Consider the following 27,363-nt stretch of genomic DNA (forward strand, 5'->3'; position numbering starts at 1 on the left):
TTCATCCTTTCTAATGGTTTGGTTAGACTGAAATAGCCTACAAAGCATTCCCACAAGCAGCCCAGCTGGCATACCACGGGACAGGTAATGCCGGCAACATCTTCTGGGCATTTTTCCAAGCAGCTGAAGGCCAAAGGTCCTTCCTCTCACCCAGCTGTCACTGGATGAGGCTGCAGACCTCCTGTCAAGGAAGGTGAGGCAGAAACAAAACAAAACAAAACAAAGTGTTTCTTTTCCAACTTCTGAGATTCCAAGTACCTGCTACCTACTGAGTCAAAATGGCTGAGATCGGAGTTGCTCGTTCCACAGAAAACACCCAGTGCTGCGTGCCTGACCTCACAAGTACAGCGACAAGGTGACAAGGGGAAAAAACAACACACACCACAGACCGTTTTTTATTTCTTTCTTTACTAAAGATAGGCCTGGAAGACTTTAGACGGCAAAGTCCTAACAATGTCATAGAACAATGAACCGTATCAGCTTCTTATTTTGGTGAATTCCTGTGTAAAACCCCTCTTCCTACGACGCCCTCAGGTCGGACACAACCCTTTAAGGCGGCCGGCAGCTCCCGGCCCCCTCCCCACTGCACCTCAGGGCCGCGGGCACGCCGCACCTGGCAGCGGTTAAAAGCCGGGCCCTGAGGGGCGGCAGGGCGGCGGGATGGAGGGCGGCGCGGGCCGGGGGCTCCCCGGGGAGCTGCGAGTCCCCCCCCACCGGCTGTGAGTGCGTGCGGCGGGGACGGGAGCGCTCGTGAGGGGCTGGGGCTGGCCGGGGGGGGGGCAGCCTCGTGGCTGTGTCGCGGTGGCTGTGTTGTTAGGGCTGCACTGGGGCCTTCACGCCCTGTGTCCTTTTTAACCAGCGCCTCCCGGCCTCGCTCTCTCCCGGCAGCGCCTCGCTCCCCGTGAGGGACGCGCAGGGAGGTGCGGGTGCAGGTGCCCTCCTGCAGCACGGGGCGGCCCCGCCCAGGTGCCGTCTCCGCCGGGCAGCGCGGGGGCGTTCTCCCCGCTCTGCCTCTCTGTGGTGCCTTTCCCTGGCGGGAGGGCGGCGCCGCGCGCATGCGCCGTGCCTCACGCCGAGCGGCGGCTGCGGGCGCTGGCGGCGCCGCCGGTGGCCCCGCCCCCCGGGCCTCCGCCCCGCCCCGCCGCGCCGCGCCGGGGGGGCTGCGCCGCTGGCACCGGCGGGAGGCGGCGGCGGCAAATGGTGGGGCCGGACGATGGCGGGGCTCCGGGCGTGCTCCCCGCGGGCCGGCGGGAGGCGGTGGCGGCAGAGGAGGAGGAGGAGGAAGAAGAGGAGGAAGAGGAGGAGGACGGGGAGCGGGATGGGAGCCGGGGCTTGAGGCCGGGGAGCGGCGGGCCCGGCCGGCGGCTGCTGCAGCGGTACCTGGCGGCGCTCGGCCCGGCGGCGGGCGGGAGGCGCTGCCCGGAGAAGCCGGCCAACGGCGCCGCCCCGCACGCCGCGGGGGCGATGACCAACGGGGACGTCGGCTTCCTGCGGGCCGAGCCGCCGCCGGTCCCCCGGGCGGGACGGGCCGCGCCGGGCCACCATGAGGAGGAGGAGGAGGAAGCGAAAGTGCAGAACGGGGGCTTCCTCCTCTGCCCGCACGGCCCCGGCGGCGACCCCGCGGGGACGGCCCTGGAGGAGCCGCTGCGGAGCTGCTGCCTGCGGGGCGAGGCGGGGCCGGGCGGCGGCGGCAGCCCCCCGCCGGTAGCCCCGGGGCCGCCGCCGGGCTTCACGGACGTCAGCCTGGGCTCCCGCAACACGTACGAGGTGAGCCGCCGCCGCAGCGCCCCGGAGCACCTGCCCCGCGAAGGGACGGCGCCGCCGGGACCGCCGCACACAGCGGCCGAGCGGGCCCGGCGGGCAGCGGGCGGCAGCGGCTTGGCCGAGTTCTTCAGCAGGTACGGGCCCGGGGGAGGGGGCCTGGTACCTTCCCCTCGGCGGTGCGGGTGCTGTTGGGGGGCTTATTCCGCAGCGTGGTGCGGGAAGGCACCAGGGCTGGGCTTTGTGCTCAGATCGGTGGGGTGCCCGCTAAATTTCTGACACAAAACTTGAACTTCGGGGCACCCGCCTGCATTGTTTTGTGGCATGTTTCTCTCTTTAATGAGAGCACCGCTAGGGAGATACCTCTTGACTATAACAGTTGACAGCGCGCTCTGTACTACTTCTCTGAATTTAACAATGGGAGTTACATTTCCCAATTTCTAGTAGCTCTTAATTCCCAAGCCCTGGTGTTGCAGTTACGTGGTGGTTGCTCTGATAGCACAGCAGGTCTCTGAGTGGTTTGAGAAGACAATGAAATTAAATGTACTGACTGATGGGTTGATGTGAAAGAGCAGGGATTTGGTCTTGAGGCATGACCCTAAATTGAGAAACAGGCTGCTTCTGCCAGCCCCCAGGGAAGGGACGGATGGGTTTCCATCTGAGTTTAGGGTCAGTATCACTTGCAGGGTGAGGTTGATGCCACTGCTTTGTGTCACAGATGGGCTGAGAGCTGTGCCTCTGTTCCCTCCGTTCTGTCTTCCATTCCCCGTTTTCCATGTTATGTGGCTGGCAGTATATTGCCTTCCCTTTGCCTCAGTGCTCTAACACTTTAACCAACTACATTATTCATTGCTTTTTGCCCCAGAGCAATACCTTAATGAAATTCTGGAGAACTTTGTCTCCTAGAAAAGGCTGAACTCGGTGTGCTGTTGAAGTTGTCAATATACAGTGACACTTGCTGCTTTCAGCAAAGATCTGGGTAATACCTGGAAAATTAATTGCTTCTACGCTGGCAAAAGCTAGAGTGCTGGCACCTCTGTTTAAAAAAAGGTTTGCTAGGGAGCTGATCTCCCAGCCCCTCACTGGCCCGGCTGGCTGCTTCTCTCATGTGCTTGGCCTGGGCAGCAGTGATGGCTTCAGAGGCTCCGCTTTCAGCTCTGCATATACAGTTGTGAGAGCACTAGGATTACAGCTGATACCATTTTCGGCAGCCAAAGATCTATTAATGAAGCACCCTTTAATGTTATTTGAAACAAAACTCAAGTTTCTATTACTTGATAAACTCATCTCTAGATAGAGTAACACTAATGTTTGTGTCCTCCATTGCTTGGAAAAGTGATAACAGTGTTCTTTTCATGATTTTTTTAGCAATCAATTCATGTCTTCTGATCTTTTTCTGATACTTTAAAGGCTTAGCCTTGTAACATCTTTTTTTTTTTTAAAGTCTTAGCAATTATTGGTTTTGTATTAATCTGTTGTGAGTTGGTTGTTCTCAAGTTCCTCAAAAAGAAACACCCCAGCTCTCAGTAATAAGGATAGAAATAGTTGAAAATAATCCTGTGACTGAATGCTCGTAGTAACTACACCTCTTGTGAAGTTCCTCACCAGGTGATTGTGTGACTTTTTAAATGAGCACAGGGCCATAAATGATGTTGTTCCCCAAAGTGTTAAGCTGTACTGGGTGTTGGTGCTCTATCAAAAGTGGTGGCTGTGCTAAATACAGGTGGTTTAGTGGTCTGGTGCATTTTGTATGGGATGTTTCACACTTGTAATGCTCTTTGCCTAATTCATGAGCTGTCTAAAATTTGATAGCTCCATTTTTTTCCTCTCAATAGACATAATTATATGGCACTTTCCTTTAAAGGTGGATGTTTCTTGCTGCTGTTTGGTTAAGAGCAGAAGGCAGGCACAGGGAAGCCGCGCTGCCTGCTGTGGGAAGGCTCTGTTGTTCTCTAGTTGCCCGGTCAGACAAACTCCTCTGGTGTGGCAGGTCAGGGTTAGGGGGCTGCTCTGTCCGGTTGCTTGTTCCCATCTCTAGCTGTCTGACTGGCCTGTTCTGCAGCTCTGTGAAATGACCTGGGATAACTGCATTCACGTGAATGAACTGAGGAGAAATTGATCAGGGGAGGCCAGAGGAGAAGCAGGCAGCTGTGCACAGCAGCTTCTTTCCTGCCCTGCTGTAGGGGGAGTGGCTGAGCCCTCTAGATATACAGAAATTTGCCCAAGGTCTTAGAATAATTGCTCCTGGCAGTGCTTGCAGCTATTTTTCTGTAGATATGGGGTGTAACAGTTGGTCCTGGGATCTTAAGTTGTCTTTGTGCAAAATTAGGAAGCCTGTCATATCAGTGCTAACAGCTTTTTACTGGAAAAATAATTGTCTTTGCTGTCTTTTGGTTCCATGTCTTTGTGTCTTCATGTATGAAGTGGGCTGCCTCAAGTGAACTGGAGGTGTGCGGAGCAAAGTGCCGTGGCAAGGCGAGCTGCAGCTGTGGTCGTGTGTCTCCACTCTGCTGCTGCTATGGTCAGAGTATTAAGTGGCACCTGAAAAGTCACCTGCCACTGCTTTGTGCTTCTGTGTGTGATTCATAATGCAGTCCTGTATAGCCACTGTTCTTACGGTCTGAGGTCTTGCCTAGCAGCGTACAAGTGTGGCGTTCTCTTCTTAGGTTATTTGATCACTTTTGGGTAGTCCCAGGGGTTGATGTTGGGTTCAGGATGGTTTAGTGAGCAGTGTTGTGTGAACACTGCAATTAGGGCAGTGAGGGTTGACTTGGCCCCCAAAGCAGCACCTCTACAACAGAACAGGGCAAGCAGCAGTAAATCTCCAGGGGGAGAGATGAAGTCCCAGCGACCCTGTGCCTCTTTTGAAGGTGACTTGGACTTCCTATTTTTGCAAGCATGTACCAGGCACCTTCTCAGCTTGTGTAGCTATTGTTCCTTTCTGAATTGCATGTTTACCTAGATAAATTTAGGTATCTGGGAGCTGACAGAGTTCCTGATTGCTTTGTGGTTCCTGGAGTCAAAGCCTAATATTAACAATAGCAGTGATAGTTTGTGATCGTAAAGCCCCATTTTCCCAAATCCTTGTTTTCCAGAATTCATCTAACAAGTTTTCTTTTCCTGGTAAAATCACAAAGACTTGAAATCACAATTGCTGCTGTTCACAGGTCTTTAGAACGTGCTGTGAGCAATAGTGGTAAGGGTTGCAAGTGTGTGGTAGTTGGCGTGCGTGCACTTATTTAAAAAAACAAAAAACTGTCATTAGTCTCATCCTTCCTTCCTTAAGGGGAGTGGTTGCCCTTGCTGCCAGGAAGTCTTGACAAATCTTCACCCCTGGGGATGGTGGGAAGCTGGATGGAGCTGGTATGTGCAGGAGCAGAGAACTGAGAAATCACTTGAGCCCATATCTTTCTCCCTCTTTGTAAGCACGGCTCTGTGGTTTGCTAAGTAGGTAGGTCTTCAAAAGCTGCTGCTCTCCTTGCTCTGAAATATGTCCTTGACAGAGGGCTGTGGAAAGGCTCACACTGAGCACTGCTACTTGTGTACCGGAGATCTGTAGCTTGCATTTCAATTTATTACTAAGCAGCACCTGCAGCTCATTTAACTGTATAGGCACACCTGGGCTATGCCTGCATCTCCTGAATGGTTAATGCTAGAATTGGTATTTCTATTTGTATACAAAGCTTTTCAGTTTCATAAATCATTGTGGACTTCAGGGGAAGGACTGCACATCTGTTTTGTGGGGTTTTTGTCAAAAAGGAGTCAAGCAGGGAGTGAGCTGTCCTAGTTGCCACAGATCTTCTAAACCTTCTGTTTGTGTAAAGATCAAGGAACTGATTGATGGGGTTTCACAGTGATTAATTTATATTCCTGTATTGTCTGTGCCTTTATCCTAGGCAGTTCTTGCTGGCATCCTGAAAGACTTGTGTTTTTTTTTCCTTTTTCTGTCCAAATTTAAAAAAAAGTGAGGGTTGTGGAAGAGAACAGAGCTTCTAACAGGGAAATACACTGGCACAGTTTAAGAAAGGGAAAGAGAGAGGAGGGTTAAGGGACTAAAACAAAGTTTGCCCCAGAAACTGCAAGGGCACTCTTCACCCTTCTGTCTCTGAAACTTAGCTTCTTGTTTTCTGCAAGCAGTCTTGCAACTTAAGTGAAAAAGCAGATACTTGTAACTGATTAGAATGACAGCTGCTGGGTGAAAGTAGGAAAGAGCACCTGGACCCAAGTCTTGGAAGAATTGCTGTGGCTAACTTCAACCAGCATTCTCTTACCCTGAGTTACAGGCATGACTAACTCAATATAAATAAGAAAAAAAAAATCATATTATCAAAATCAGAAACTTTTGCATGGGTTTGCGTGGGTCACATTCAATAAGAACAATTTGCATTATGAAGCTGTGTTGACACTGTGACTGGTTTCTGGCTTTCAGTCATATGAGTGACAAAATATATTGGCAACTTAAGTAAATCTGGTCTCCTGAGAGAGACAAAATGTAATAAACATATCAGCTCCCAAACTTTTTTAATAACTGTTCACATGCATAACTTTACCAGAGGTGTGTGATTTTATTGTATCTCTACATATTTAAAGGTTGTCTCACAAATGCAGGTCTTGCCGTAGCAAATCAAGGCTGTACGAACAGCAGCCTTGTTTTTGTTTGTGAACGAGTTCCAAGCATCTCAAGGAAATGAGCAAATCTTCAAGGTCTATGAGTTGAAAATGGCTTTTGGAGAAAGTTTCACTCCTAGGCCTCCTGTTATATAGCTTTTAGAGCTCTTTGTTCCTGAAAAACACGAGCAATGTGTGTTTCACCATGATTATTTAAGATGTTGTGTAGCTGTTATCCTAGCCAAAACGATGGTTGTTGAGTAGCGAGCCAAAGTTCATGTTCTTGTGCACAGGCGGAAGAACATGCATTGATTTAACTCTGGGTATGGATCAGATTGCTGTATGGCTACAACTTCTGTCTGCAGCCTGCTATTTTTTCCTGAAAAGCTGATTAAACAGATTGTACCTCGAAGACTCTGACGCTGTAGGTATAATCTTCAGCAGTTTAAACTACCCTGAATATTATTAACAATTTCTCTGCTGCCTTTGGTAGACAGTGTAGTATTCTGTGTGGGTACAGGTATTTGCACTGGGAGTCATATAATCCTAATAGGATTTTTCCTGAAGTCACTTCTATGCTTTTACTCTTAAGACTGTTCAGTTATTAGGGTATTTTATCTTGATTGTTTAAGACTGCAAGAGGAATTTAAGGTTTTTGGTCACATTTCATTCACATCGATGAAGAAATGGTTATCTCTGTCTTCAGTTTCTGGGAACTGCTGGAATGTTTATCATGTAAACACAGCCCTTTTTTATCCCCTGATGGTGGTGTTTGTCCTTCAGCTGGGAAGAGACAGGTCTGTTGTTGGGTTGGGTGGTAGGTATTGCCTTAAGTTTCTTTAGGGCCGTGATGCTGCTCTGCTTCTCAGGTGTTCTGGTATCGCTTCCTAAGGAAGAGATGCTTAGGCAGATACTGCCTGATCTGCAATACTCTAGCCTGCTGCCTGTGTTTGTCAAGCTTCTCTGAGGCTGAGAGGACTTGAATATAAAGGTCCTACAGGTTTGAGTGCATGCTGGGCAGAACGAGTGACTGCAGCGCATGTGGCTCTTGGCCCCACACTGGGACAGCAGTGTGGGAGGTGGATGTGTAGTGTATGCATGAGTTTCTGACTACAGTTAGTAGAAAGCTAGGTTTTAGTCATGGCTGAGTTGACTTCTCTAGAACTTCTGAGGGCCAAGCACTCAGGCAAGTGTTCTCAATTTCCTGTCCTCCTTTCTTAACTCAAGACTGAAAATAACACCTGTAGCCTCTGGGAGGGAGCTCCTGACCATTTATTTCGCTCTCCACCAAGGTACTCCTTTATTAAGAAGTCATGTTCAACTTCCATTGTTGTTGTATTAGAAACTGTTATTTAATGTGCTCTCAGGTAGGTGAAAGTCTTTCCTGATCAGGTCGTGTAATCAAGTGTGTTGTTAGCTCTCCTTCCCTGGGGGAGTTATGTTGATCTAAAGAGTCCTGAAGGCCAGTGGTAGGAATAGACAAAACTAAGTGACTGTCTGGAGCAGAATTAAAGGAGTAAAGAGGCCAGAGATGCAGCGAGTAACAAAACCTCTGTATAGCCCTTCTGGATCTGCTGGAGCAGCAGAAAACCAGGCTTACTGCTACCTCAGTCACCGAGGTCTGGTTTGATGCACTGAGGAAGGGTGCTTCAGGAGAGGGGTGAGGGTACTTGTCACATCCAGCTGGTGCTGCAGGAACAGCACACCAAGCTACTGATGCCAGCTCTGCTCCTTTCTGCAGCAGGACCAGGTCTCAGCCCCAGCAAAGCTCAGTCCTCTCTGTGCTGCTGCAGTTGCCCAATGCAACTTTTTATGTAGGATCTTGCCTGACCTGCTGCTGTGTGTTAATGAGGCTTTTTATATGCTGGATGCCAGAACCCTTTAAAAAGTAAACAGGCCATCAGCTACTAAAGGTATCTGGGTGATTTTGTAGCTGTGAAATGAGAAGCAGTGCAGACTGCAGAGCCCAAAGTATCTCTAGCTTGTTACGGCCTTTAGCAGTTTTACAGGTTGCTTGCTCCTGTTCCTCATGTTCTGTAGGCAGCTGAGTGGTAGATTGGGGAGTATCGTTGTAAAACAGGCATCAGGCAAAACCGAAAGTCTCCTATGTGTTAATATCAGAAGTATAATAGATTAAAAATGTATTCTTGTGTTTTGTAATACTTGTGATTTATCACAAAAGCTGTGACATTGAATATATCATGAAATTGCTAACCATGTTAGATACTTGGTATATTTATTGGCTACAAGTAACAGTAGTGTGTTGCAGCACTGCATGATCTGGTAATCAATGGGCACTGTCTCTAGGACCTGAAGGGGAAGACTCAGGACTGAGGCTTAACCTGGCCGGTTGCAGCAGTAGGCACTGTGAGCTCATGGGACAGCCTTCAAATAACTCTGTCCTGTTTAAACTTAGTTCACTGATCTGGGGGCTCTTCAAAGGCTGGAAATGTTTCTCACCTTTATCTTGAAGATGTATGTTGTATGGAGCATTGAGACTTTATCATCAACACAGTAACCACACTAAAGCTGTTGACTTGTGCCCTAACTAAAAATGAGTTGCAACAAGATCAGTTTTGAGTAGTTTGCCTCATTAGGTTGTACTTGTGTGAGACATCTTGGTGAACTGATTTCAGAACTTGTTGTCAGGAAACAAAGGGAATGCCTCTTCCCTGCCTCTGGTACTTACTTGATCCTGTGAGCTGTTGTAGCTCACGGAGCTAGGGAGTGAAAAGCTTGGGTGGCTTTCTGTGGGATGAGTTGGACTGACTTGTAAAGTATGGAGGGTCTGGGGATGAAGACAGGAGAGAGAGTGTAGGACATCACTGGTGCAAGGAGGAGAGGTGGGCTTCCTCTCGGTGGAGCTGAAACAGCTCTGCTGTCCTGTGGGTGGGGAAAGTGCAGTGGTTCCCCTCACTCTGTTGTTCGTGTTGCTGGTTGCCTGCCTGTGGCTTGTCAGGAGTTCTGGGCCATGCAGGAAGCAGCAGGCTGTAAGCAGTCGGGTGGTCACTTCCCCACTTATTGCAGCCTAGTGATCCAGGATTTGGGGTTAGGCTCCATGAGCAAGTGATATTTGATGTAAAAAATTGATTGTGGAGTCTGGTGTAGTGTCAAAAGAGCTGCTGAAGTGCTTGGTTAAATGGGAAGATGATACAGTGCCTTGGCGCGGAGCTCTGTTTTGCTGTTTCACTTGGAAAAGTAAATGTGAGACTGTGTTGATTGTCTTCCTTTACTGTGTTTGTACTTGAGCATCCTGAAATTTAATCAGTTACCTTGCACGTGCCTGCTTGTGTACGTACGTTTCTCAGTACGTGAGCCTGCTGTCCCACAGCAGGCCTGTGCAACAGCTCTTTGGTAGGGGCACCATTTGGGCTGTTAAAGTGCTGTTTGCCAGTGAGTGTGCTGGACAGAGTGTTCTGTAATGCTGCTAAACACTCCCAGCTCTTAAAACTTCTGTGTACCTATAGTAAAACACCTTTAAGTGTTTGTGTACCTGTAGTAAAACTATTCTGCCACCAGTATTTGTGAAGCCACTTTGGGACTGGTGCTATTTAGGAGGAGCTTGAGCAGTACGGCTGATGTGGTTTAGTCCCTTCAGTTCAGTCCCACAACAATTCCCTCAATCTTTGTGTTCTCTCCAAGAGGTCAGGAATCTCCTTCTCTATCCCTCAGCCCTTTGCAGCTACTCTGTGGCCATTCATTGGGTTTCAGGTTTACCTAATCTTAGCTGAGGCTTTAGTTTACCAGTAATATCAATAGGAATGTTATCACTATGTTTAAAACAACAACAAAATCCAACCAAACAAAAACACCACACACAAACAAACTACAGGCTTGGTCTTGTTGGGAGATGCATATTTTCCTGTTCAGCATTTCTGGTTTATTTTAATTTTTTGAGTGAAGAAGAGGGGAACCAAGAACTCGTTGGTATAGTACTGAAGACTGTTGTTTGAGTATTACAGATGCAAACACTGAAGTTCTTTCGGTAGTTCGGGGAATTTTTTTTTTTGTTGTCTTGGTGTGAAAAGAGGAGAGAGTTATGCTGCTGAAAGTTGCTGAAACTAGCAACATCCTGAAATGAATCTATTTGGAGATAACAGAATGTGAAGAGAAGCTGGTTTCTTGCTTCTCCTTGTAGCAAAGTGGTAGAGGATGTGAACCGTAAAATTGGTTGGGTCCCCTCTCCTCCAGTATAGGCAGAGATGACCAACTTGTGCTTGGAACAATTGTCTACATACACTGGACTGGAATAGGCTCATGCTGTTTTAAGTTATATGTTCCATACTTTTAGTTTCAGTAAGTACTACGTTTATTGGAGAGTTGTTTTGTTCTAAATCTCCACATTAGGAATTCTAAGTCTTAAAACACTTGCATGTTAGCCGATCGCTGGATCTAACGGAGTACAGTTGAGATGGGAGAGTAAAGGATTAATTGAAAAGTGTATTTGTAAGGTAGGTGGTGTTTGCTCTGATTTTTTTTTTATGCCTGTGGTACTTTCCCAGACAATAATGTGAGAAAACACTTCAGAGCACATGAAAGTGAGCAGGTAGCAGCTGGATAGCGTTGTATAATTTAAATCTATCATAGTGGGAAAGCAATGACAGCCTGCTGGGTGGGCTAGGACATGTATTGGGGACCTTTTGGAGGCACTTATCAATTCCTACAAATTGTGTACTGTATATAAACAGTGTAAAATGTAGAAATAGAATCCTACTTTTACAAAGCCTGCAGACCAACAAGTAGCTAACCAAGAAGGTTTTATTTCATTTTAATGATTTATGCTTAGTTGAGTTGTATTTGTTTCTGTATGTGAATTATTGAAAAGTCTTGTTTCTAGCATAGAAGAGCTAGTAGTTTATAGCCAGGTAATGTTTTTATGCTGCTATGTCCAAATTTTTGCAAATAAAACCTTAATAGACTGGATGAGGTTGAGTATGAAGACAAACCTGTTTTGTTCTTAACCAGCTCTTGTGTTTTACGCATGATAAAAAAATATGCCAATGTGAATGTAGGAGTTCATGTTGTTCTCAATTACAGCTGTGAAAGAACAGGGAGTAGTAGGCTTGCAGGGGTCTTCAGAACTCGTGCAGACCATTCTGAAAGTACAGTTCTAAGTCAAAACTTTAATGCTGTATGGGTAAAAATGAGTCTGTAACAATTCCTGGAATCTCTCTTCTAACTCCTCACTGATGCAGCTATCTGGATAAGCATTACTGTGTACATAAGTGGTTTCCTAGTCAGTTTATTTCAGCTAATTCAGATTTCAAACCTATTTTGTATATCTACAAAGCTTATTTAAAATTTTCCATAGGAATGGAGCAAAACTAGACAGTGTACACAAGCAGAACTGTTCTTTGTGGAGATGCATAATCAGTTTTATACTACATAAGCAGGTTTTTTTTGAGTTTGACTTGTTACTTCATATTTCTTTTACTCATCTGGGGGGTTTTATTGGAGTTGCTGGATTTGTTAATGTATTGCAGAGTAAAGCAGCTTTCCAGGGTTTTTAACTGTGTTTTTTTAATTATATTTTTTTTAAAGGCAAACTAAAAGCAAAACAACAAAGCAAAACCCTGAACTGTTTGTAGTCAAACAGGGTGCTGCTCGTTTGCAGCATTAATTTCATGCTGGTTTTCCTCTATTAAGCCTTTATGATTCTGAGAGGAAAAGTTTCATTGGCAGGAGTGGGGAAGCTCTTGATGACTTGATGTGATGCTGATTCTTTCCTGTTGGTGTCTGTCTTTGGATTTAATATGACACAGCTTTTGTATTCAGTGTTCACCATTAGGTATTAGGGCACTCAGTAAAAAGGAAAATATGATCAGCCCTCACTTCCTTTGGTTCTTGTGGCTTTCAGATCTTGTTTTCTCAGTGTTTCCCTAGTCGGAGTACTGGTGATTTCATTCCCTAATATGTTATAAGTAGACGAACGATGCTGCAACCTTTCCTTCAGTGGGGAGGAGGTGAAGCCCTGTTGGGGGGTACCTGTGTACTTTGGCTCCTCTGCATTCTTAATGTGGTTGAAATTGTATCACTAAACTGCCTGACTTAACAGTTTGGGTGTTATTCTGTGCAATTATGCTAAAGTACTTGAACAATGCAGACCAGGGCTGCGTTTCCATTTCCTACCCTGCATTTCACTGTTTTCTTTGTGGTTTGAACACAGTTACCACCTCCTGCTTGTCTAACTGGTCAGAATACCTGAGCTGCAGAGCAGCTTCCTTGCTTCTGTGGCATTCGAGGACTAACCCTGATGTGGTCGGCACTTTTCAATGCCGCTAAGTGTGTGGGCGTAAAGGCTGTGGGTTGCGGTTTTGTGGTGGGAGTGAAGGGGGGAGTTGGAACCTGCATCTTGTTAGGTGCAAGCTAGAGAATTAAAGGCTTGTGAATGCTTTCTTAGGGTTACTGTTAGGAATGGTGGACTCAAATGGGAGTTGAAAAAGTGAAGTTAATTGCTTCCAATAGTATAGTACTATTGCTCATCAACACCAGAGCTGTTATCTGTGATGGTGCTTCTGACAGGCTTCTTTCAGACTCCAAGTTTAAAATTGGAAACACCAGGATGTGTGTTCGGAGTGGGCAGGAAAGCAAGTTCAGGCTTTGATGGGATGCACAAAACTGTGAAATACTCATAGCCTGTTATTACTGGCACACAGAGTTGTAGAGAGGAAAGATAAGCATGTGTGATTTTGAAAGAACTGTAGCAAAATGATGTTCAGTCTGTGTTTAGACTTCACCAACTTATCTTAGCAAGAAAAATGACTTGAAAGAGAAAAGCAGTGTGGAAGCAAGCAATTACATTACTAGAACACAATGTGAATGCCACCTGTGGGAGCATCTCTGTATTAGCATCCTGTTGGTATGGGAGCTCTGGCACAAAGTGTGGTGGGTGCAGGCAGGAGCACTTCCAGCAGCGTTCTTCAGGAAGGAAGAACTGCCACTTGCTGCTGTCACTTTGGGTGTTTTAGCTGTGTAATTGTGAGAGCCCGTGGGTTTTGTTTAGTGTAACCCAAACAATGCTAAGCTTAGATTTCTTGATAGGTGATAGTAATGATGTTTTATTCTGTGGCTTTTCATGTTTCTGTTACTTTCCATGCTCTTCAGTACACCTACTGCAATGTCTTTCAGAGGACTGCTTGAGAGTGTTTCTGTGCACTACACTGTGGTTACATAAAACTAGAAGGGAGAAAAGCTTGTGACTTTCACTGGGTTTTTGTAAACTAGAGCATAATTTAGTGAGCTAATCTAATGCCTCTGTCCCTTTCCAGCAAAGCATCGCTCAATTCTAAAGTGTAGATTTATTTTCAAAGGAGTTTTGAAGTTTTCAAATGGATTTTGAGATTCATTACGAATTGCTAATTTCTGGTTGACTTTTTCTGTAGGATCAGTGAAGCTCATGAATATTCTAAGCAGCAACAAATATATCAAATCTAGTACACTTCCTGCAATTCAGTGAATGCAATTTGTAAGCGTTCACAGATGCTGTTCATTAAACAGGGCTTTTGTAAGGCTTTACTGTTGTCAACAGCACATCAGATGTGATACTGTTAGCTGCCAAAACAATGTATTAAAAGTGTCCTTCCATCCTAAGTTAAGCAAAGCTTATTTGTAAACCTCTCATTAATTACTCTAGGATTAGAATTCCTACGGGAGGCTTATGATACAAATGATACAAAGCTTGATCAGCTTTTTTGCCTTCAGAAGAAGCAGACTTTAATGGAAGTCTGTCTCTAAATACAATTGTCTTTTCACTTGTGCATTCATAAGAAGCTAAACAAGCCTTTGCTTAATTCAGTACACCAATGAATGTGTGTATTAAAAAAAAAAAAAAGCCCAAGATTTATTGTGGTGCAGACTATTCTGTAAGGCTCCTCTTAATGTTATGGTTGTCTTTTCTTAAAATAAGTCTCAAGAGCCACAAGCATGCCTTAACCTTTTGTACAGAAATATTAGTGACAACCTTATGTATGTTTCCACATTTTTTTTTCATTTTAAATCTACCAGCTTCCTGGCTAATCATAAAACAGCTTTGATATGGTGACAAACTGCCATCAGTGTTAAGGCTTCCATCTTCCAGCTTCTACAAGTGCTAGGAGCAGTGGGGCTGAGCTGTTGGGTAATCCTGGCAGTACCCCATACTCTGTGCAGGGACTGAGCGGTATTGTTGTTGCAGAAGCTGGGATGTGTGAGCTATTTTGTGTTTCAGAAATAGTACTCCAGGCTGTGTCTTCTTGCTCTTGCATTTTGGACAAGAATCTTCTCCTGTTAAGTCCAAATTCCGCCCCTGTAGTAATATGAATTTCAGGATCAGGCTGTAGCATGCTATTTAGTGTCTTGTTGGCCTACAGAATACTACGTCTGGCTTGTTTTCCTGGTGATCCTTTGAGCACTCGACCAGCTTTTTAGTAGCCCTGTGGAGCAGGATGTCCTCTAGAGCTTCTGTAGTGCTTTGCAGTGATAACACGGGGCGTGTGTTTGTGTTCAGACTGATCCTGTTTATTGTTTAGTCAGAAGTCAACTCTTGTCCTGCTGTGGGTTAACTACTTAAATGAAGTTGAAGTTAACTTGAGCGTATTTAAGAGCCTCTTTGCTGAGTTTTTTTTAATAATAAGTTAACTTTATATGCTTCTGAACAAATGAATGAAATATTGAGTGCTTAGCAAACTGAGTTAAAACCACTGTTAGAGGCCTGAAACAGCAGGCAAGTATTTTAGAAAGCAGTGGGTAGAAGAAAACAAAAGAGGAAGAGACATGCAGTGTAAGTTAGATAAAGCATATCAGGAAGAATCTTGAAGTAGGACCTCAAACAGAGGAGGGAAAAATTAAGGTTGCTCATGAACTTCTGACTGATGGCTTTCTGTGAAGCAATGCAGCAATCTACCTGAGCGTAATTGCTTTAGGGACTGGCAAAGGATATCTGTGAAACTGAAGCTTTGTGCTCGTTCCGCGTTTTTCTAGATCTTCAACTTTTGAAAATGTTTAACAAAGTTTGCGGAAAATGTTAGTAGAAATAGTAGTTCCCCATTTCTTTTTTAAAATCTGTATGTTGCACAGAGACTTCCAGCTGTTTTCTGTTCAACCTCCAAATAGTTTAGTAAACTCCAAACAAAAGTCAGAGCTGCTGAATGCTCCTAACTTACACTTGAGAAAGTGTCCAGTATTACTGTTGCCCAGAGTACCTTGGAATTCCAAGGTAAAACAATGTTAAGTACAAATATATTAGCATCAAAGCACCTGTAATGAAAGCTGCTTCACTTCAAATTAATCACTTTAAAGAGAGAATTAAGGTAGCATGTTGTGTTTGCTGAGCAGCAAATCTCTGCAATGGTGAAATCAGTTTAAGCTGTAAGTGGGTACAAATTTAACTTATGATGTACTTACAATAAACAAAAAAACCCTCCTCTTTTTCAGAAACTTTTTCACTAAAAGGACAAAGGAACTCAAACCTGCTGTCCAAAGTGCTCCTGGCTGGAAGTTGTTTGGAAAAGTCCCTCCCAGAGAAAACCTTCCGAAAGATTCCAAAATAATTCAGCAGGTGAGTAAACATCACATAAGTCTAGACATAAAACTTATAGGAATTAACACAAGTACTGCAGTTATCTCCACATCACTACTCTCTGGCAATAAGACTCTTACAAGGCAGTCTCTAAAGGATTGAGCTACTGAGAAAAGAGTTTCAATTTTATGACTGTGTATTATGTTCCTCCATACATCTCAGTACTAATAAAATGTTGATATGTGTTCAAAAACTGTTCAAGCTGTTTGGATCAAAACAGTAGCACTTCTATTAATTTTCTGTGAAATATTGCCTCATTTAACATGTTAAATATTTTCTATGGTAGAGTGATTGTGAAATATTCTAGTCTTCCTTTGGGGTTTAGTTCTGAGTTGCTTGTGCCTGGTTGGTGCACTAAAACCATAGGTATGCTTGTAAATTCATTTTTTTTCTTCAGGCTAGGTATTAATTTAGTAAAATGTATATTCTTAAAGCATTCTTGACTGTTGCAGTGTTACAAAATTGATTTTTTTATCTAATTCACCTTGCTGTATTCCTTGTTGCTGGCCTGTAAGACTTGCTACATTGGTAACTGGTGACAAATTACATGAAACTCTGAAACATGTAACCTTTTGCTCAAGTTTTTAAGCTTACTTGGGTATTTTTGTTTAAGAATAGCTGTAGCAGTGTTACTTGAACTTACTTGGGATTTACTCAGGTGCTACAGAAAAGTGATTCAATTTTCTGCCCCCCTAATACCAAGCTGTACCACTGCATCACTTCTAAATTTTCATTCCTGTGGACTATGTCTTTGATTTGCTGAAATAATTATTATATATATATATAAGATCTCAATCTTCAACAGTCTTTAAAGATGAGTAATTGGTAATATTTCTAATATTAACATACAATACTAAAGTTGAAAGATTTGTTGGCCTAAGAAATATGAGTGTCCCTTGTGCTGGTGAAAACAGCAACTTGGATTTCTTGAGCTGCTTTTGCTTATCTCTTCTCTTAAATTCCATGTGAGCTGATGTGTTTGGCAGGTGCAAGTGGCTGTGAATGAAGCAGTGTTCAGTCATCTTCTAGAAAGAGTTTCATGGTGAAGAAGGCCTTTTGGGAGCGACTAAAGTGAAAAATGAGAGGTTCTTTTTGAAGGATATAAATGTAATGGGAGTTGTCACACAATGAAATGTAGGAAAATAAGGAAATGATGAGATTGCAGCAAGTGCTGTTTACTCTGAATTAAACTGGATGCTTTTTCAACACTTTCAAATGCTACTTATTGAGGTGTTTTTCTATTTTGGGTGGGAAACAGAGGGCAGGTGCTCATAGTTCACTTGCAGATGAATGCTGTTGGTTTTGTGCTATGAAAATACTGTGCAAAAAATCCAGATGTCTCATCTGTCCTAATGGAGAATATGCACAATGCTTACCAGTCATCTGCTTCCCATTTTCTAGTAATGAAGATGTTTGTTCGACAGACAAGTCATAATCAGCAGAAATATTTATTTTCTTATCCTTTTATTTCTTAGTTACTGGTTTCCTTTTAAACTTAGTATTTCCATTTTTTTAACTTCTCTGAAGTGGCAGAAAATCTTAAAACAGTGTATTGTCTTTAAACATGATTGAGTTGGTCCTAGAGATTAGTCATGTGGTTTGAGTTATGGTTGCCAGATTAGGATCAGTGTTGGATTTGTATAATCTTGAGTGGTGTGTCAGTAATGTCTAATATTTTTAGCTTCTAATTTCAACAAACCATGCATGGTCTTTACATAAAGCATCAAGGTCTAAAATTCCCCCTTATGAAAGGGGGGTGCAAATTGGTGTATATTCTGCACAGAGTTAAGTCTACAATACCTGAGAACTTGGTTCTTAAATTGAGAAGTGTTTCGATGTCTTCATATTTCACTTGTATCAAATGTCTTACATGTGTGTTTAAAATCAACGATATAGCTTCTTATGCATGCATCTGAAGAAAAAGCATTTTTTTCTCAAAACCATTCAGATTTGCTGATCTGGCAGTGGGCTAGAATGAATATAAGCATGTTTCATTATTGAAGATCAGTGGAAAATAGAATCTGCACTTTTGAATGGCTGACTGAGGTCCCTAGGTTAAATTCCTCACTATTAAGGAGATGTGACTGAAAGGAACACAGGTGAGCTCCCCCCCCCTTCAGTGCCTCTGCAGGCTTCTATGTTAACTTCCTAAATTGAAATCAGCGGTTTGAGTGCGAGCTGAACTAAAATAACACATTTAGTTTTCAAGTTCTTTTTAGCCATCTGTAGTCAGAACAATGGTTGCAGACTGTTTACCAGCCTGTGTAAAATACATTTGTAATGTAAGGCCATTCAAGTAGAATGGGTTTAAGCTGTAGGTAAGCTGCCTGAGAGGGATTTTATGATTGCTTATTTATGGCAAAAACTCTTGCAGTTCCTGCACAGCTATGGCATTCTCTGTGGTTGAACACAAAGCTTATTGACTTTACTGATGCTAGTGGCCAGCTTTGAGGGGGGTGTGACTAAACCTTTGGTTGAGGAGAATGAGTAATGAGTCAGTATCCCTCAGATACAAAGTGAGGTCCTAAGAAGCCCTTTTGCAGGAAAATTAAATCATGACAGGAAAATCTTAATTTGTAAAAGGAGAGCCTTCTGCTTAAGGGCAATGCTTATATCACAGCTTTCTGGTAATATTGTAGTTCAAAGGATCTTCCTATTCATAAAACAAGAAACAAAAATGCATCCTTGTCTATGGTCCAAAAGGTGGTAGAGCCCACATGCTATTCTAAGTCAAAGTTAACCTAAAATTCTTGTATTTTGTGTGCATTGTTTGTTGTTCTGTGTGTGTGTTTCTTTGTTTTTTTAAGAATGTGTGTGCTGTCAGTGCTTTTACATGCATGCTGCTTAGGCTTGTAAACACCTGGGAAGGGGAGAAGTAGTCTTCCATGTCCCAGATGCCCATCCATGCCTCTCTGAGTGAAGAGATAGAGAAGACAGGTAAAATAAACACTTTGTTTTGGGTCAGTTTGATCTGAATATTTTAGTTTGGCTCACCCTACTTGAAATCTCTTTTGAATAAACTCAGCATTTGTTTCCGTTATTCTTCTTTATGGGTTAAGGTCTTTGGTCTACTTCCTCCAGCTCATCTAGCATCACTTCAGTGAGTGGTGTGACAGTGCTTTGTCACAGGGAAGTGGTCTGCTCTGGGAATCTACTATGAGCCCCTTGAGCTATAGCCTGTGGTACTGCAAAAATGCTATGTGATAGTAATTGTTTTGCATACAGGAAAGTTGAAAATTTCAATAAGAAACCGATTAAGACTACATTTCTGATTTAAAAAAAAAAAAAAAAAAACTTGATATTGTGTTTATGTAAATAAAGTTTAATGCATCAGAATTCTTCCAGCCTTTGAAAATGTTAAACTTAAAATATTTAAGTTTGAATATTTTGCTCAATGATGCTGCTTGATAAGTGATGAGCCTTTTTAATGTTAGTCATAAATTTCCATCTTTCCATGCTGGCTGGTAGGAGCCTCCTTTGTTATCTGTTTTGGTGAGGATGATAAAGGTAATTGATAGTAACATTTAAATGAGTATTTATGGCTCATGGTCACTGTCTATCAACTAGATATTGCTATGCCTGCCTCTGCAAAGAATTTGGGTAGTGATTCCAGTATCTTGAATAACTTCCCAGAAAATCTGGAAACTTAATTTGGGATACCATTTCAGGCATTTCTCAGACAATGATGCTAGCCAGTTCTGCCTTCGGAGACTGCCTAATGAATATGACTGTAAATTTCTCTGCAAGTTTCATAGCATATGTAGAAGATGATAAATACCCTGCCTGCAGCAAGCTGCAGGGCTTGCCTGTTTCGGGAGATGGCAGAGTCCCCCGCAGCTGTGCTGCCATCAGCATGCTTTGGGCGAGATGCTCTAGCTCAAACTGGGTCAGAGGTTGAAAGTTCTTGGCAGCTGCGTCTCCCAGCTTGCAGCTGCTGGCACGCCCGGCTCTCCTTGGATTTAGAGCTGCCCAGGCAGGATGTGATTGAGGCCAACTTTTTTTTTTTTTTGCTGGACATCTCCCTCCTCTGGGCTTCCTTCCTTCACTGTTTTTTGAAAAGGGAAAATAGCAGCTCCTTAGGATTGCAAATGTCAAATGCATGTGATGCTTTTAGGAAGTGTGCCTTTTTTCATGAACTGCAGCTAATAAAACTGGCCATTATGAGAAGTATGTGGTCATTAATGATCAGCTGGGTAAATTCTTTTCAGTCTGTACAGAAATCTGCTTTAAATTAGACTGCTGAAGTACTTTAATACAGCAGCGTTTAAAGCAGAGAAAGATTTGTGGGGTGATGAGTACTGACTGAATTGCAAGTTCTGCTTAAAAAGCAAACTTAATTTTCTGTCCTTATGGTTAAAGAAAATATGTTTGTATTCATGGTCAAAATGATTCCGAATATAAAGTCATGTAGTTAAGTTCCTGTTTTTATTAAAGCACTCTCAGATATTTTGATTAATTCACATAAACTTGTGTGATTTTGTTTCTGATATGTCCAAATTAAAGTCAAAACATGTTAATGTTTGTCTTTCAAGACGAACAGAGGTGAAATAAGTCACTTTATCAACAGTTTTAACAAAGTACTGCCAGTGACAGCCCAGCCTTGAATGAATGGGGGGGGGGGGGAGAGAGGAGGATGTTTTATTCAAATCTGGCACAACAGAGAAGCGTGCAGTGACTTGGAACTACTTGCTTTTTCAGAAGTGAAGTAAAATCATCTTTTCCAAAAGCTTTTCTACCTGTATACAAGATGGAAGGTATTAATTTTAGACAGTTAAATAATAACTCTGATTTAGATGACTGGGTCACTCATAACTTAATGTTTGAAAATACTACTTTGGGGTTGCTCAGATATCTTTAAAAAAAAAAAAAGTACTTGAGAGCTAATAAACTGTCTTCACTTGCATATTTTTCCAATGTCGTTATCTCCTGTCTGAAATCTAATGGTGAAATTGCACTCCCTCAACCAGCAGAACTCCCTTGGTCTCCCAGGGTCAAGAACTGTCTGAGGTTCCCTTCGGAGGAGCACAGGCATTTTGAAGCAGTCTTCATCCAGCCCAGGCTTTCTGACTTGCAGTACTGCAACTCATCACGCCAGCCTTTGTGGTTTCAATTTAAACTGCATTAAGCTCTTAATGCTTAAAAAGTGTATGTGACTGTATGTTTGTCAACAAATCTAAGGAGTGAGTATCTGAAAGAAGTAGGTAAATACAGTGCTAGAAGTCTTTCCATGAGAGTTTCTAAGCAGATTCTTATCTAGATAGAGGTCTTGCTGGCTCATTTTGCACATACTGCTGGAAATAAAGAGGGAAGAACTCTCCCTGCTTAGCAGGTACCCGTAGAAATACATTAGCAACAAAGTGCCTCAAAAACAGGACAGACAATAAAAGTTGTGTAAGTCTTGCTAGAAACATGTAACACTTGAATAACAATTTGTCTGCTAGTAGTAGTGAGGAGGCTGTGATGTCCTCTGTAGGCACAGGAGTGGTCAGCTTCTCAAGAAACATCTATCATCTTTCCAGAGTCGTATGTGTAGTCAGTGAAATGCTGTGCCACAGGTAAAACACTTGTGTTTAAAAGTTTCAAAGACCTTCCCTAGTATTTTAGGCTTGGGCAATGATTATCTTGTGAATAAAATGGTAAGGAAGCTGGTGGGACCTCAGTGAGACAAGTGCCTTTCTTTTTTTTTCTTTTTTTTTTTTTTTTTTGCATAAAGGACATCCAGTTCCTGCTAAAAGACTTACCCAGCTTTTTAGATAAGAAAAGCTTGTCAGGGAGAACTTTTAGTTCTGCTTTTTGACAGGATGTCTCACCCTCTATTGGGCCCTCCAATTTCTTTAGCAAAGGGTGACACAGATTTGAGGGGAAAAACAAAATTCTAAGAATTGAGATTTTGCAAGGTAAGCAGACATGCTGGTGAGCTGCAGGTGCACTGATAGTAAAGTCATCATTCAGTCAGGCTATACCATATTCCAAAAGAATAGAAATTAACAAAAAGATCCTTTCAAGTGGTGAAGGTGTTGTCTTTCATGTACACTTTTGTTTGTTTCTTTTATACAAGCTTTATTCTTGTGAAGCTGGTATGGCTTTTCAGTACTGAAAAGGAGACAATGTGGCAAGGGAGAGGAAATCATTTGAAATTTGTGGGGGTTTTGTGTGTTTTCTTTTTGTCTGGGGTATGTAGGGTATAAGAACAGGACAGATGTTCAGAAATAACACTGAAATCGTAGTAAAGAACTTATTTCTTTCTGGTACTGTAATATAATGCTTACAAGGAACAGCTGTCTCTTTTTTTTAGGCACTCTTTTTAAGCTTTGATTTTTCTATTAGAAAATTGAGTTTAGCCTAGAATGAATACCTGTAGCTGGGCATGCTTTTGCCAGATCACCTGAATCAAATATCCTATGGTTTCAAAATTGTCGTTTAGAGTCTTATATCTGCCCTGTGTAATCCAGGTGACTGTTTTAGAGCCTTGCCCCTGTATTCTGGTTCTCATCAGCTCATCTGTGAGGCTGTAGCTCACTTCTGAGCTTTCAGTTTAGAAATACTAGCCACGATATGGCAGGGGGAAGGTGGGGGTGTAAAGGCCCAATGTACACCATGGTGCAGTTTAGTGAAATCTGCTCTCTCATGCTAAACAGAAAAACCCAAATGATTGATGTAGAAATCCTATAAAGCTAATGAGTTTATAGTTGAGGATCCATTTGGGCATGAAATGCAATCTAAGAAGTTAAAGGAAAGCAAAGTCTTCATGATTCATTTTTTGGAGTGTCAGCCTAGATGTTGTTTTGTGCTTTTCTTTCTCACAATGCCCTTGCCAAGGGTAGCATTTAAACAACTGTAATGTTTATGGGTGGTGAGGTCTAGGGAGGAACAGTACATCAAACAATGTGTTTTGTCATTCACTTGAGAAAAGTACTATGGAAAAAGATTTCCCCTTGGGAAAGGGTACTGATTGTAGAAATTAGAGAACTTCACTTAAAAAAAAAAAATACTCCAGTGGGAGTCTATACACGTCTTGGTCAAGTGTAAAGTCTTTGTATGCATTTTTTGTGTACTTTGAGCCCTGTGGAAAGAGGAGGAACAGCTGCATCTGATTCTTCACATATAGATGTTTATACTCAATTTGAATTTAAACTTTGGCTTGCATGTTGCTATATTATAATGGTCTTTTCCTTCATTTATTCACTAAGGATTTGCTTCTGTTTTTCTCATTAGGATGACAGTTCTGGCAGTCTTGCGTCAATATCTGCTCTCAGTCTATTAAACACAGGGGTATGGAATTTAATGTTTTTTTTCTAGTTGTATTCAATGCCATGCATGGGACAATGTAGTACTCATTAAAAATAGAACAAACATCACATTTTCACAGTAGCATGAATATTTTATGGCACTAACCATCAACTCATTAGATACCATTAGTAAAAAAGTTTCACACGTGAATCTCACTAACAACTTAGTGATACAGTATTATTGTTTATTAACATAGTGCATGTTCTTGAATAGCAGGAGGTAAAGTAAATTACTGTCAACTTCTAGCATTACTTACGTTTGCTGTGCCTACTTGTTTAATGGTAAAAGTTGTTAAAATGGCTTAATTTGTAATATTTTTGTAACACCTTATGTTAGCTTGGAAAATGATATCCTAGAATCGTATTTTTTCTATCTCTAAGTCACGCAAGCTATTAACAGTGGCAGTTCAGAATCCCAGATGCTTTTAATTATTCTTTCCAATATGAAACTGGAAATGTAGGAAAGCTGCACTGGAAGTGAAGCCATTGAAACTCCTGTGTTATATCCTGTTATGTCTTCCTTTTGCTGTGACTGGTATGCTTCTGAAATTGGTCCAGTGCATATGTCTGTTGCATTGAAAAATCCAAAGTAATCCTATACCCTATGTTAACTGGAATAGTAGAAGTTCACTTTTTTCATTGTGAGGATCTGTTACTGTGGCTTTGTGAAATAGAGCAGTAATGTGACTGAGTGGATATGTGATGCCTGTGGTTCATGTTACATGGTCCAGGCACTCTCATCACTTCCTCACTGAGCCCAAAAGCCCATGGCTTCATGTTTGTTTTTTTGTAAGCAGCAAGCGATGAAACTTGATGCAAACTGTGAAAAATTCAACTGAGGGAAAAAAAAGTTAAAGATTGGAGATGGATGACATTACTTTAGAAGGCTGACCCAGAAATGCATTTGTGTATATCTGGTTGTTCTCTCCTACTGTGTGAAGATGAACATTTTTCCCTGTTTCAGTATAGGCTTTTCCTATATAATCTGCAAGTTAGGAGCAAATGCACTGTCTGTCCTGATGGCATTTGGCTTTCTAAGTTCTAAAAAGAAAAAGTCTAGTTTATGATTCTCAGAATCTTTCAGTGATGTAAGCACCACAGAACCTTTCTTGCTGTAAGCACCGTTTTGGTTTTCAGCACCTTGTAGTCAGTTCTAGTGCACTAATTTTAGTACTTAAATTGGGGAGGGTGGGGGTATTGGGATGTAGGAAGGAGTCCTTATTCATTAAGCAGAAGTACTCCTTTTGTAAATTTGCTATCAGTTTTACTAAGATGATGCAGAGTCCCCTCCTAAAAAACTATATAAAAGAAAAGATGAAATTTGAGATCTTTATCTTAAGCACAAAGGCAGCTTTATAACCAAAAATCTCTTCCTGCCCCATTTACCTGTTACCTGTCTGTAGGTTAATAGGCTTATCTGCTATCTATATTTCTGTGGGAATAAATACTGGAAATACCAGTCTGTTCATATATCAAAGTGGTCTTTCTTCTGTTGTCATGGCTTTTTTCTTGAGGAAAAAACATACTTTTAGCCTGTTTGCAGGTTTATGATTCTTAGTAGATGAGAGGATGCAGTTCCAGCATTAATAAGGAGCTAACAGTGCTTACTTCCTGTTAAAGCAGAGATTTTTGTTTGATCTATTTTGAGATAGTGAAATGTTCAGTAACTTCTAATAAATGTCAGATATACTGCAATAAAGAATTTTTAGGAATAAAATTTCCTAAAACATTGTTATACTTCCAGACTGATGCTTCCAAAGTGACTTATGTAGAAAGGTCTTGCAAATCTTGAATATTAGCTGTCAACAGTTCTACCCTCTGGGATGTGTCCTGCATCTTAAGCCCCTGTCTTGTCAAATGCTATAAATTGAATTTTTACCTTTTTATGGAAGAGTATTTGCTCACATGTTATGAAGTGAAAATCTGAATCAGCTCAAGCTGACAGTGCCAAGAATTTTAGATCCTGAATCAAGTGGCTATTGGAATCTTTAAGTCTAGTAACACACAATGTGAGAGGCATACTCCAGAAAAAAATGGGTATATTAGTTGCACAAATTAACGAGTTCCATGCATGTCTGATGGTTGTTGGATCCAATCCTCACGTAAGTTTCATAGAGCATAGGTTTCCTGAGCAAGAAATGTCTTCTCTGATACTTTTGGGGTATATTTCTTCTTGGGGAATGTGCAGCCATGACAGTTTGAGCTTGAAGCTATTTCATTGTCAGCTTGGATGCTTTCTAGTAGTGATTATAATTTTCACAGTCCGTGCAAAAAAAAAAAAAAAAAAACTAAACAACAACCTGCTTTAAAGTGAAGTGTCCTTACTTCCAGAAGCACAGTCTGATAATGAGTTCTGCCTTTTGTGGATATCCCTATGATGATTTTTCTTTTTTTTTTTACATGTCTCTGTTTTGGGAATGGTTTATCAGTTCTTAGCATGTGTGACAGCCAGAGGCATTAGCACCATTCAAATGTGTTGTCTGTAGTAAAGGTGAGAGTGGCTTCATTCTTAGGATCTGTTTTCCTGGTGCTTTTTATTTAACTTGTATACAAATTGGGTATGTAGGAATTAAAAGCCCGAAACATTGGTACCATCAGAGTTTCCTCATCTCTGACTGCTAAATTAACTTGATTTTGTTGCCTTTTTTTTTTTTTAACAAAATACTGGAAAATGTAACTCAGAAATTCAACCAAGAGTTTGAGAGACTGACCTGCTGCTGTCCTCCAGCAGTTTGGGCCTAGATCTTCAGTATGCAGACTGGGTGCTGAGCAGGAGTCTTGTCACCCCTGATCAAGAATATGTAAGGGTAACCCGAGGTATAAATCATGCCAAGAGCATGCACAGTGTCTCATGGTTTTAGGTGGGACAAAAACATTTTAGGCTCTTAAATATGTATATTCATACAATATATTTTGGGTTTACTATTTTTTTCTTGAGCTTCTGTAAATTACAGTAGAGTTCTAACACTCATGCATGTCCAGTTTATGATGCTTGTTTGAATGTGCCTAATGATATTGGTTGCATACTGTTTTCAATTGAAGGTTATCTTAGGAATTGCTCTTTAGAATGGGAATAGATATGTCTTAAGGAATTTATATATCCTATTGTTCTTGGCCAGACACCTAGAAATATTTAGAACAAAGTTGTATTAAAGAAAAGCTGTCTTACAACTTTAAAATAATCACTTACAATTTGTGTTTTAGTGTGAATGTATGTATAAATGATGATAGCACACAGTTATCATCAAGGTACACTCTGGGGCTTTTCTTAGAAAAGTGACAGAATGTCTCTAGTTGAAATAGATAGGCTTGTGCCTCTCTTCACAGGGCACTAAAAAAGTTATTTGACGCACTGCTGTGGGGTGGGGTAAGAGGCAGAGGTTAATAGCTGGAAGGCTAGCTAAAGACCTAGGGGGGAAAAATTGAGAATGTTTCCAACTATTCTTTAGCTTTTGTTCTGCGGAGGTGTAATTGCCTTTCCTTATCCATTAAGCTATTGTTCTTCTGACTCCCACAGACCAGAAACTGAAAGGTGTCAGAAGCCCGGATAACTCCTGAGATCTGAACAGTATAGTGGCAGATAGTGCACTGTGAACATACTAACGGGGTGGACCTGGCTAGCCCTTGGATGGGAAACCACTTGAGAATACTGGGTGCTGTATTCTCTGCCTAGCAAGAGCAGTCTTCAGACTCAGAAATAGAGGTTGGAGATTCAGTACCTGGCTGGACAAGACCCCACACAACCTTACTTTGGGCAGGGAGGTTGGACTAGACAATACCCAGAGGTATCCAGCCTCACTGATTCATTGGTACAGTAACTTCCTCTTGAGGCAAGATTAACATGACTTTGTTGAGATTTTTGGACCATTTCATGGATTATGCCTGATGTGGAAGAGCAAAAGTCCTATCAGAGATCATTAAAATGGGTGGGGTAAAGGAGGCTGTTGAGCAGAAAACTTTTAGTGACCTTAGTATTGGGCAAACAGTGTCTTGTCTAGGAATCTGAGGCTGTGTTGTCACTTTTGTAAGAAGTATTTTCTCATTTAAATTCATGGACTCCAACTGTGCACTGAATATTTAAGCTAAATAATAGCTTTAAAATTGTCAGCTATGTTTCTATAATACTGTCAATGAACACTGAATGTGCAA

The 27,363-nt window shown here is 42.2% G+C and overlaps 1 protein-coding gene across 4 annotated transcripts in view; it reads left to right on the forward strand.

Moving 5' to 3' along the window:
• Positions 1-592: 592 nt before the first annotated feature.
• TBC1D12 (TBC1 domain family member 12) overlaps positions 593-27,363 on the forward strand; it is a 43,559-nt gene continuing 16,788 nt past the window's right edge. The window contains exons 1-3 of one of the 4 annotated variants that reach the window (XM_068688031.1): positions 593-719; positions 15,781-15,904; positions 23,141-23,197. In XM_068688031.1, the coding sequence (XP_068544132.1) occupies positions 661-719; positions 15,781-15,904; positions 23,141-23,197 (240 nt within the window). In that variant the 5' untranslated portion in view covers positions 593-660. Of the gene's footprint in view, positions 720-1,120; positions 1,899-15,780; positions 15,905-23,140; positions 23,198-27,363 lie in introns of those variants that run through there. The other 3 variants (XM_068688028.1, XM_068688032.1, XM_068688029.1) reach the window with 3 other exon arrangements.

Source organism: Anas acuta, chromosome 7, assembly GCF_963932015.1.
Source record: "Anas acuta chromosome 7, bAnaAcu1.1, whole genome shotgun sequence".
Classification (NCBI taxonomy): Eukaryota; Metazoa; Chordata; class Aves; order Anseriformes; family Anatidae; genus Anas; species Anas acuta.